This window comes from Lathyrus oleraceus, chromosome 3 (genome assembly GCF_024323335.1).
Source record: "Lathyrus oleraceus cultivar Zhongwan6 chromosome 3, CAAS_Psat_ZW6_1.0, whole genome shotgun sequence".
NCBI classification, from domain to species: Eukaryota; Viridiplantae; Streptophyta; class Magnoliopsida; order Fabales; family Fabaceae; genus Lathyrus; species Lathyrus oleraceus.
The window spans coordinates 315,317,915-315,330,299 of record NC_066581.1 but is presented as its reverse complement, the minus strand read 5'-3'; the positions used below and the strand labels follow the sequence as shown (position 1 = coordinate 315,330,299).

Below are 12,385 nucleotides of genomic sequence, written 5' to 3'. Positions count from 1 at the left end.
AAGTAGGCCAATATTCGACCGAACTTATACAAATATCAATTTCATCTCTCTAACCCTATCTCTTTAATTTATGTAATATAATTTATTATTTATTTTTTTCTTTGCTTTTATCTCTGCATTTTTAACCGTAAAACAAATTGTTGTTTTAAGTAATAAAAAAGAAAAAAATAATAATTAATCATGAATTCTTAATACCACAATTCAGTCTCCTCTTATTGTAGTCAGTTGCTCAATAGATACATATAAAAAATAATTCATAATCAAAACAATACATTTATTTAAGACAGTATAAAATAAATTACCAACTTGTATCGAAAAGGTGTATACTAATATGACGCCTTGATTGATCTTTTATAGGGAAGATATTAGGTTTAAAGGATCTAGAACATTTTATGTTAGGAAGTTTTCCAAAGGGGGAGAGTTATAAGACTACTATTATGTGATCTAACGGTCGTACTCCAATGATTTTCTCTTATCGGATTTTACTCTAAAGCATGTCTATCACAAGTCTTGTAGTTCTAAAACTTGATTACAAATAAAAATATGATCTTCTAGTTTTAACGTCATGCTGGTGACGTTAGTATTTGAAAACTCTTCATGCATTAAAGCATTAGAAAATTTTGCATTTGCATGGATTGCATGTGATTTGGCATTGTGACTGGGTTGGGACAAGTTTTATGTATAATTTTGCATTACACATGTTAGAATCATACTCATTGTCTCTATTGCTATGAAACCTCTTACATTTTTTTTCTACTACATTTGTTTTCAATTTCTGTTACAAACATTCTAAACATGTCAATCACTTTACTTTTATTTTTCATTAGATATACAAAGGTATAATTATAACAACCATCCATTTCACATATATGATAGTGTACCAAACTTAAAGGCTCATATTCTCTAATTAATGATTTATATGAGTTTTTGATTATTTTATCTTCACTATATAGATCATATTTTTTAAGATCTTTAAAAGGTAACTTCGTGATTAAATCTAAACTACTCAAGCTCTGGTAGCCATTGTTTCTCTCTATTTTTTTTTCTTGTATATCTTTCATCTTCATCAATGGTTGTTCAGAGCTTTGCCGATTTCGCTACAAACTCTGCCAATCCATATTTTCTCCATCCGAACGAGAATCCAGCTCTCGTTCTTGTTTCTCCCTCACTCGACGATAAGAACTATCACACATGGTCTCGATCGATGCAGATTGCGTTAATCTCCAAGAACAAAGACAAATTCATCGACGGTACTCTTCCCAAACCTGTTGTTTCGGATATTCTATATGCGCCATGGATTCGATGCAACACGATGGTTCTTGCGTGGATTCAACGATCAATTTCTGAATCAATTGCGCGATCGGTACTATGGATTGAAAATGCCGCTGATGTGTGGAAGAATCTGCAAATTAGGTTTTCACATAGCGACATTCTTCGCATATCTGATATCCAAGAAGAATTGTATAAGTTTCGTCAAGGTACGTTAGATGTATCCAATTACTTTACTCATTTGAAGGTTCTATGGGATGAATTAGAGAACTATCATCCAATTCGATCTTGTTCATGTGTTATTCCGTGTTCTTGCGGTGCTACTGCGTCCATACGTAGGTATAGGGAACAAGATTACGTAATTAGGTTTCTAAAAGGGTTGAATGAGAAATTTACACACTCCAAGAGCCAAATCATGATGATGAATCCCTTACCTGAGATTGATAAGGCATTTTCTTTAGTGATTCAGCAAGAAAGAGAGATGAACAATACTGTTTCTGCTATTATGCCTGTTGTTGGCAAAGGTGAGGAAGGTGTGGCCTTGAGTGCTCAAGCATCTCCTGATGCTCAACCTAATAGAAACAATCAGTATCGAGGAAAATATCAGGGTTATGGTGGTCAAAGAGGTCAGAACCGAGTTTGCACTCGTTGTGGAAGAACGAACCATACCATTGACACTTGTTTCATCAAGCATGGTTATCCACCAGGCTTTAAGCATAGAAGCAAGGGGAACGTTTCTGGTCCTCAGCAATCTGCAACCATCAACAATGCCTCCGACAACTCTGCAAGTTCCACATCAGGTTCTGCATCAGGTGTTTCTGCTAATGCTTCATATGGATTAACTCAAGAGCAATACAACAATATTCTTGCACTGCTTCAACATTCAAAAATCCCCTCAATAACCAACTCCGTCTCCACATCTCCCCTTGTGCTAAACTCTTTCTCTTCCACTGCCAATGGTAAGTCTCTCACTCTTTGGATTCTAGACACAGGAGCCACATATCACATTTCTTTTAATCTTTCAGCTTTCACTAGTTATAAGTCTATAGTCCCTATTTTTGTGACTTTGTCTGATGGTTCTCAACTGTCTGCATCCATATCTGGTTCTGTCCACCTTACACCATCTTTGGTTCTACATAATGTCCTCTATATTCCATCCTTCAATGTCAATCTTATATTTATAGCCAAGCTGTCACAAAATAATAATTGTTATGTACAATTCAATGCTAATTCATGTTCCATTATGCAGAACCCTTCCATGGAAACGATTGGTATAGCTGAATTGCAAAATGGATTGTATGTCATTAATTCAACTGGATCTCATTCTTCTTGTAATTCTGTATCTGATAATAATTGTAATGTTTGGCATATGAGATTAGGACATCCCTCTCATAAAGGCTTTCAGACCAATGCTAGAATTTTTCCTTTTATTTCATGTAAACACAATTGTACACCATGTGATTCTTGTCATTTTGCTAAGCAAAGAAAACTCCCTTTTCCTAATAGTGTTACTTGTACTAATGATGTCTTTGATATTCTTCATGCTGATTTGTGGGGACCCTTTTCCACTATTTCTACATTAGGATACAAATACTTTCTCACTTTGGTAGATGACTATTCTAGGTTTACTTGGGTAATTTTTCTTAAAACCAAAGATCAAACCAGAGATAGCCTTATCCATTTTATATCCTTTATTGAGAAACAATTTAATAAATCTCTCAAATGCTTGAGGTCTGACAATGGCACTGAGTTTTTAACTCTACAAAACTTTCTCTCATCTAAGGGTATTATCCATCAAAAATCCTGTGTTGAAACCCCTCAACAAAATGGTGTTGTTGAGAGGAAACACCAACATATACTCAATGTAGCTAGAGCTTTACATTTCCAGTCAAATATACCCTTAAACTTATGGAATATTTGTGTTCAACATGCTATCCACCTTATAAATAGGCTTCCCACTCCTTTACTTCAATTAAAGAGTCCTCATGAAATTCTATACCAATAGCCCCTGTCCCTCATTCATCTTAAGGTGTTTGGTTGTTTATGCTATGCTTCCACCATTATGGCTCATAGAACTAAGTTTGACCCTAGGGCAAGCAAAGCTATATTTTTATGGTATAAGGAAGGCACCAAGGGTTACATAATGTATGATTTGAATCACCATAATATATTTGTATCCAGAAATGTTATCTTTTATGAACATCTATTTCCTTTCAAAGACCATTCTCATCCTCACACACTTTCTCTTGACAGCTCACAGTCTACTCTTTTAGGTGATGCCACTCCTTTAGGTGATGTTACTACACATACTGAGTCTCCCTTTTTCCCTTCCCAAAATGACTTGTCTACCCTCCCTTCTAGTACAGAAAGCGACTGTGCTAGTCCTGATAGTACATCAGACAGTCCTATTACTCCTGCTAGTACAGAACACAGTCCTGTACCTTACTCTACCTTGGGTCCCTCCTCCTACTTGCTTACTCCTAATACCAATTTTGTCCCCTTGCCCACATCTTTATTTGACCTTGACCCCCTTCCTTTATCCACCAGTCCTACAACTGATATTTCTTCATCATCTCCTCCTCAATATCAACCTCAGTCAAGACAGTCCACACGAATTTCAAATCCCCCTAGCTATCTTGCTGATTATCACTGCTATTCCATTTCTGCTAAGTCTCAACCTTCAAAGGTTCTTTACCCTTTGTCCTCTGTTCTCTCATATAGTCAATGTTCTCCTACATATCATCATTTTTGTTGTTCCATATCTACTAATCCTGAACCATCCACCTTTCAACAAGCTAACAAACTTGAATGTTGGAGACATGCTATGAATATTGAATTGCAGGCTCTTGTAGATAATCATACATGGACTTTAGTGGATTTACCACCTAGTAAGGTTCCTATTGGCTGCAGATGGGTCTATAAAGTCAAATACAAAGCAAATGGCTCTATTGAAAGACATAAAGCCAGGCTTGTTGCAAAGGGGTATACACAATTGGAGGGAGTAGACTATTTTGATACTTTTCACTTGTGGCCAAGATAACCACCGTCAGAGTACTTTTATCCATTGCTGCTATCAAAGGTTGGCACCTAGAGCAACTGGATGTCAATAATGCTTTTTTGCATGGAGATTTACATGAAAAAGTTTACATGACTTTACCTCCTGGGCTAGCTGCTTCTAATTCTTCACAAGTTTGCAAGCTTCACAAGTCATTATATGGTTTGAAGCAAGCTAGTAGGCAATGGTATGCTAAACTTTCTTCTTTCTTGCTTTCTGTTGGTTATTCACAATCTCAGGCTGATTGTTCATTATATGTCAATTCCACACCTGCTAGCTTCACTGCTTTACTTGTTTATGTGGATGACATAGTTTTGGCTAGAAATTCTCTTCATGAAATTCACTCTGTCAAGAAACTCTTGGATGACCAGTTCAGTATCAAAGACCTTGGTCAACTAAGGTATTTCTTAGGGTTTGAACTGGCACGATCTAGCAAAGGCATATTCATGAATCAACGGAAATATACTCTAGAATTGCTAGAAGATACAGGTTTTCTAGCTGCCAAACCTTCTTCTGTACCCTTTGATCCTAATATCAAACTTTCCACCTCAGATGGCCAACCTCTTGATGATCCCTCCACATATCGTAGGCTTATTGGTAGGTTGATATACCTTACTAACAGTAGACCCGATATTTCTTATGCTGTACAGCACTTAAGCCAATATGTGTCAAAGCCACGTGTTCCTCATTATCAGGCTGCAACAAGAATTTTAAGGTACCTAAAGTCTGCCCCAGCCAAAGGTATCCTGTTTTCAGCTTCAAGCTCTCTCAAACTCTGTGGTTTTGCTGATTCTGACTGGGCCAGAAGCTCTGAAACTAGAAAGTCAGTTACATGGTTTTGTGTCCTTCTTGGTTCCTCTCTTATTTATTGGAAATCTAAGAAGCAAAATACGGTTTCTCGTTCTTCCACTGAAGCTGAATATCGCGCTTTAACCTCCTTGTCTTGTGAACTTCAATGGCTCCAATATCTATTTCATGATTTCCAAATTCAATTTCCTCAGCCTGCTTCAGTTTATTGTGACAGCAAGTCAGCCATATACCTTGCCCACAATCCTACCTTTCATGAAAGAAGTAAACACATTGAATTGGATTGCCATGTTGTTCGTGAGAAAATTTTATCTAAGATGCTACATCTCTTGCCTATTTCAACTGTTGCACAACTAGCAGATGTGTTTACAAAACCACTGCATTCTCCTGCCTTCAATTCCAATTTGTCCAAGCTGGGTCTTTGTAGCATCCAAAGTCCACCTTGAGGGGGGATATTAGATATAGGCATTTGTTATAGTTAACATAGATATTATTATGTATGTACTATACATTATAGCTTAGCATATACCATACTTGTATATAAATACTGATGTAACTATTATTCAGTTTAATAAAAAAAACAGTACTCAATTCATTTTAATCCTTCTTCTCTTCTTGAATACGTGTAACAAACTCTCTCTCTCTCTCTCTCTCTCTCTCTCTCTCTCTCTCTCTCTCTCTCTCTCTCTCTCTCTTTTTTTTTCTTGAACACGAGTTATCATCTTCATCTTCTTCAAGATGAGTTCCACTTGCTTCCTTGATACATTTTTAACATGCCAAAGCCTAGAATGTGGCTTGGCGTGCTCTTGCACTTTTCTATAACATTTATCTGAAATTTCTCACTTAAAGTCGTATATTTAATGATGATTTCATGAGTTATCTTTTGTATTTTATGACATTAGTTCTCCACATATTCATCATCAAGTACTTCAGATAGCAACTCATAACATACTTTAACGCCAACTTCTTTAATGACATACTTCTCTTTCAAAGCATTCTAAATTTCCTTGGCAGTCTTGCAAGCACCTAAGTAATAATGCAAATCATCAACAAGTTAATTAAGGACATAATTTTTTTGAAAATATAATGTTTCTCATTATGTTGAGTTAATTTTGTTAATTTTTGTTATCATTTTCTTCTTGTTCATCTTTTCATCAACAACTATCATGTGTTAAAATAGTGGCAACTTTTATTCTGATAAGAAAAATTACATTTTTTTATTGTCTGACTTCCCTTAAATATAAACATTTTATTGAAGTTAGAAATAATTGAACCAATACCCATAATTTCTTTAGTAGAAATGACAAAAAGAAAAATATTAAAGTTGTTGTCTTTTATAATGAAGTTTTTTTTAAATAGCACACTTCAAATAGACTATAGCGGTGCATGTGTGGTGTTAAATTTTTTCAATACCTCTTATGGCACACTTCAAAAAAAATTGACTCCACCTTATAAACACTAGCAAATTGTGTAAACTCTTGTATATTAAATTTAAAAACATTTTTTAATTCTCAACCACATAGATTTTTCACAAATTACTCATTGTTTCAATATTATTAGATGATAAAGAAGTGATTAAATCTCTATATCTGAGCCGTTGGTCTAAATAATGTATTTTTTAAAATATTTTCAAAATAATATATCTATCATATAAGAATTTCATATGCTTTGTAAAAGACCATACTACTCCTCTGGTACCTCAAGCCTCCACGTCTTCATTTTTGCTGAGCCATGCGCCATTTTATCTTTTATTTTGTACTAAACGCACGTGCATGTCATGTTGTGTACATAACACAAGATTTGCAATCTAATATCAACTTAGATTAATTCCTTCTATCATATTCTCCACTTGCAATCTTTTTTTACAAACTCATTTGTCTTCCTTCTCTGCTTTCAGTCTCTACTTCTACCATATTCGCCACCTTTCTTTATAAATCTATTTTTCTTCAATTGTTCATATGTTCTATCTGTTCTATCACCATCCTTCATGGCTCGACCTTTTGGGAAGATAAGCGATATCAATTACTTGAAGGACTCGTGGAAGGTGGCGGTTGGCGTGCACCATAAATGGTCGGTCGTTACGCACAATAAAGAATACTTCAAAATGATAGTTGGTGACAAGGATGTAAGTTTGATTGCTTTGTGTCTTCTACTTTGTTACGAAGGTTTTTCTTACAAACATGTTTGTGTACTTTACACAATTTATTCATGATTTTGTTACTGTTTCTTTCATGTTTGTGTTTATGATATTAAATTATTAATTTTTATGATTTCCATCGTTTTGGGGTTCTGGATTCTTTTACGAAAATAAGAATCCATTTCAGTACCGATGCTTGGTATCTTGTGTTTTGTTATGAAGTGCATTAACTTTTCGTTTTGCAGTTCTTGACCTATTATGTATACACTTAATATCCATTCATTTTTTTTACATATGCTTTGGGTTCTTTATTCCAATTTTCCTTAGGTTGTGCAAATCCTTTTTGTATGGTTTGTTTCGGCTTGCAGCGTAACTACATATACACTTAATGTCCATTCATTTTTGGGAATGCGCTTGGGTTCTTTAGTACAGTTTTTCTTAGGTTGTGCACACTATTTCTGTATGATTTGTTTCGGCTTGCAGTAGCCAAATTTCACACTTCATTTCATGTTGGTTGGTATGGGTTTTGATGTTTACTTTTACCTATCAGGATTACACACTTAGTTTGTTGTTTATAGTATGGTTTTTCATGTCTTTTGTACTTGTATTCTTTGACAGGGGATTGACATACACGTTGTTGTTCCTGCAACATATTTCCCAGCTTTAAATAATGTTAAAGGTCGACCATCGTAAGCGGAAAAAAAATAGGTCAATTTTATCCTCAAGGACAATACGTAAGTTTGATGATCATCTAATGTCAATATATTATGCAGCCACTATTAATTTCTCTAATGACACACTGTTATAACCATTTTTTGTAGAAACAACACCCTTAATTGTACTCTTTGGGAGACCTATGATTCTCAATTCATAAAATTCAACCAAGACCGGGTTAATGCATCTGGCCCAACTGTCATTTTGCTTCAGTATGCAAAAGTGAAGGAAGAAGGTTATTCATTATGTGATGCTTTTAACATATATCCTAACATGGTTTTAAAAGTTTATATATTCATTCTACCCTATGTCTTCCGTAATGCAGGCAAGTATCCACTTTTTGTTACTAACACTTACAACGTAACTAAATTATCGATCAATGTTGATATTCCTTCAATCAATGAGTTTATAAATAGGTTACATCTACAACACGTTTTTTTTCCGTCTTGCAAACAACTTCTTCAAATTTCTATTTTCTGTTTTTTACTTTTTTTTGTTCCCTTTTGATGTAGCATCCCTAAAGACTCCATGGTTAACGTGTCCGGCCAACTATCTTCACATCATTCCCAAAACTCTGAAAATTCTCAACAATCTCTTTTTCAAAAACTACTTTTAAAGGCTATTTTATTTCTTCTCAATGACATTTGTAAACTTCGTGAGGTATACATTACTTCTAACTATTATCTACATGGAGTAAACAACTTAAGTATACTTATATTGTTTATCAACTTTCACAAGTGTTGTTGTTTTCAAATTAACGCAGATTACCTTATGTGAAACTATGACTACAACTAAAAAGCTAATTGCATCACAGTATGACTGGTATTATCAGGCTTGTCGTGAGTGCCCGAAGGTTGCTCGTGGTGAAAAAGCTCCTTTCATGTATGAAAGTGGACATTCGACTGAAGCTGAGATCTTTAGGTACCATACATGGACATTCCACCGCCACAATAAAGTTGTATTCAATTATTTATGTACTATCGAATGTTAACTTAGTTAGTTGCTCTACATTAGGTACAAATAGAAATTGAAGTTACGCATTTTGGGAAATATTATAAAGAAAAATTATGGGACAGAGAATGCTCACAACTACTGGAAATATTTGTTGCTCAAATGTGTGATACAATGATAAAGGTTTAATATCGTTTTTAATTTTAGTTCTTAATAATGGCCTTATATACTTTTTTTATTGCTAGTGATAACATTTTCTAATGTAGGTTGGAAGTACCGATCCCTTAGAGTTCCCATTGACACTTGATGTGATGTTGGGTTTGGAGATTGCCTTTAAAGTTTAATGGCAGCCGTGGTGGGAAAGTTGCTTTGTTGTCATGATTCTTCAGGAGGAGCCTTTTATCAAACAAAGTCAGGTATTTTATACTCCTTTTTTATAATGAATACTCCTTTTTAATAATGATTGCCGAATTTTACTCATTAAATTGTTTGTGATCCTTCTACGCTTTTGACACAAAGGTGACAATTTATCAGCCACCTACAGCTCTACAGCTGTTGCAGGTACTGTCACTGATTATCTATGCACTTAGTCCTAATGATTTTAGTCCTTCAAATATTTACCCAAATCACAGATTGATATTACGTTTACTGTTTAGATCAAAGTGGGTGTTGATGAGGAAAAGTCTGATGTTGTTGAAGAGTGGGAAGTTTTTATGGAATCCATATAACTTATGCCACGCTATTTTTTTTATTGTCTTGTTCAACAATTCTTTATTCATTTTCCAAATTTTTCGATAACAGGATCTTGAAATTACATCTAAGCATTAACCAGACTCAGCCACACCATCTACAAAGACACAGAATCTTGACGGTTCAAGTGAATCGACAACTTTGGTCAGCTTGTATGACAGAGAACTCTCTTCAACCAAAGTTAAGAAGATTATGAAACTAGAGAAAGTGGAGTAGATGTTACTTGTGCATCCATAAATCCTTATATCTCATCACCATGTAGTATTATGGTTTCAACCTGTTCTGGATTTTTGTCGTGAAATATACTCTAAATGTGTTTCTCTATAGCTAATCTAAACATAGTGTGTGGTATCATGTTAAACATGTCTAAAATGAAATATTATGGCTATTGTTTTGATGAACTTTCATTTGTTCCCTTAGGCATTATAGTTGTTTCACTGTGTTATACTGGTATGACTTAATTGACTATTTTTGTTGTTTGACCATGTTATACTGGTATGCCTTATATTTAATGGACTTTTTACTATACGCTTGTGTGGTGCAGACCCATTACCTTAGGCCCACGTATCAGAAAGTGTTGCACATAAAACACTACAATACTTCTTTCTCTCTCACAATCATGTTCATACAATACTTCTTTCAGACACCCAAACATCTAAGTCACCATGAGATATATTGAAGGGGAGTTATGGGAAAGTTTTGACAGCATGCCATTGTTGTGTTCCTTTAGATCTATTGCAGTTCAATGCGTTGTATGGTTCACAAATTTTTCCCTCTTCTTTAACTATAAATTTGTCCTTCTACATTCTTCACAGGAACTTAACTTTTTCATGTTTTCTTAACTAATTTTTCTTCAGATCTGTATACAACTCTACTAATCTATAATGCTTTAACTAAAAACAACCATAATTGGATATATATACCTGTATTGTGTACATCAAGTTGGTCACGGTCTCATTGCCGATTGGAAAATTTATGATAATATCTATGAATTTTTTTTAAATGATATGGAAGTATGGTTGATCCACTCATTACAACAGGCTGGGAAGATTTCATGCATTATCTAGCTTTGCCTTACAAATATCATTTGGTATATTTATAATACGATGGTGATGGTTTGTTTTTGTTTATAGTTATTAAAGAAAAACAACTTCAACTATCAGATTTTCCACAATTTCACACATTAGCAATCTGTGATCCTAACAAATTATCTTTTGAAATTGTTCTGTTTGGAAACATAAATAGATTTGGTCAAAGATCTATGGTATTTATACTTTCCTTCATGTAGTTCATTCTATTTTTTCCAACTGTTTCGTTTATAAATTTTATTGATTTTTTCACATCCTATCATATGTAACCAATTTCTTTTTCAGAAGTTGAGTCCAACCTTCCTTCATCAACTATTTTGTAGAGATATCTCATTTCTTATATTAATAGGCCCTGATAAAGTTTTGGTTAAATGTTAGTTATGGTATCCCACTGAAGAGCATAAATCATTTGAGTTGGTCTAGGGTTGGGCTATTTTCCTGAAAAATAATGGGTTTGAAGATGGACAAGTACTTAGATTTACATTTCACAACTTTGAACTTAGTTTAATTGTTAAAAAGTATACAGGGTTATGTTTTAAACTTATATGATATCTATCATGTTATCGGTGCCAAACTATTTTATTTTAGGTTTATTTCCATGAGTATCATCCTTTGCCTATACTATTATGTATGTCGGCCTCTATTTTTCTACTTTTTGTTACTGCATTGATATGGCAACACACCCAACATCTCTTCAAAAGTTATTTATAATCCTACCATTATACTATTATATAACACCTTCTGCATACTTGTTGCGGATAGAGAATATCTAAAATCATTTATGCACAACTCATGTTACCTTTCGGTTCCTAATGTTTGCATATTTTTACTATTTTCTACACGGTTGTTACACAAACAGGCAGGCAAGAATCTTTCTTAATAATTAACTTCATTTAAAAACTGAAGGAACTTGATTATGTGATTACTCAACTCATTGTTTATGATTTATTTAACAATGCCATAAACAAGAAAACTGCATTATAAACTATCATTTGAAATCTTTCTTTCTGATCATACAAACAGAGACGGTATCTGAACCCTGGTAAATATCCAACCATTTTGGATTTTCCTTTAGAGTACTTCAATCTTTGCAGCCCATGAATACACCTGTCTAATTTTGGCGGGACCTTCCCATCAACCTGTTACTTGTCAGATTGAATATCAAAGTTGAGACCCTTATTATTTCGAACTAGTTCAAGGTTGGATGACATTTCTTCAATTTAATGGATTTAACATTGGAGATATTATTAGATTTTCTTTCCATAATGTTCATTTTAGTAATATTGTCAATGTTTCTAATGTAATGTTTTGAAATTATGCAAATCCGAATTATCTTTTTTTACTTCATAGTTCAATATAATCTTAACTCATGTTCAATACAACTTTTTTTCCTTTTAAGCCCGGCAAGAATTAGATTACACTGATTTTTCACCTTCATCTACATCCTAAAAATGGACAGTTAGAAACTAATAATATCGGACATAGTTAACAAAACACCAAACCATCTGTCTTTGTTGTTTTTTAACAAGCTCGGGCCATTTTCCCATGCATTGTATACCAATATTACTGAGAAAATGTCCCTTCACAATCACATCACTTTGCTGCAATACATCA

General features: G+C 34.1%; 1 protein-coding gene across 1 annotated transcript; it reads left to right on the top strand.

Annotated features, from left to right (window-relative positions):
* The first annotated feature begins 7,118 nt into the window (after positions 1 to 7,118).
* LOC127131046 (uncharacterized) lies at positions 7,119 to 9,277 on the top strand. The gene is made up of 8 exons (XM_051059989.1): positions 7,119 to 7,256; positions 7,887 to 7,957; positions 8,090 to 8,217; positions 8,308 to 8,398; positions 8,495 to 8,642; positions 8,746 to 8,940; positions 8,997 to 9,116; positions 9,200 to 9,277. Exons 1-8 carry the CDS (start codon positions 7,119 to 7,121, stop codon positions 9,275 to 9,277), a joined length of 969 nt encoding a protein of 322 aa, XP_050915946.1.
* The last annotated feature ends 3,108 nt before the right edge of the window (positions 9,278 to 12,385 follow it).

Bases quoted from the DNA above. Each gene is read 5' to 3' on its own strand.
- LOC127131046 (XM_051059989.1), top strand. From the start codon at position 7,119: ATGGCTCGACCTTTTGGGAAGATAAGCGATATCAATTACTTGAAGGAC. The intron at 7,257-7,886 runs GTAAGTTTGATT...ATTCTTTGACAG, and splicing joins TGATAGTTGGTGACAAGGAT to GGGATTGACATACACGTTGT. The intron at 8,643-8,745 runs GTATACATTACT...AAATTAACGCAG, and splicing joins ACATTTGTAAACTTCGTGAG to ATTACCTTATGTGAAACTAT.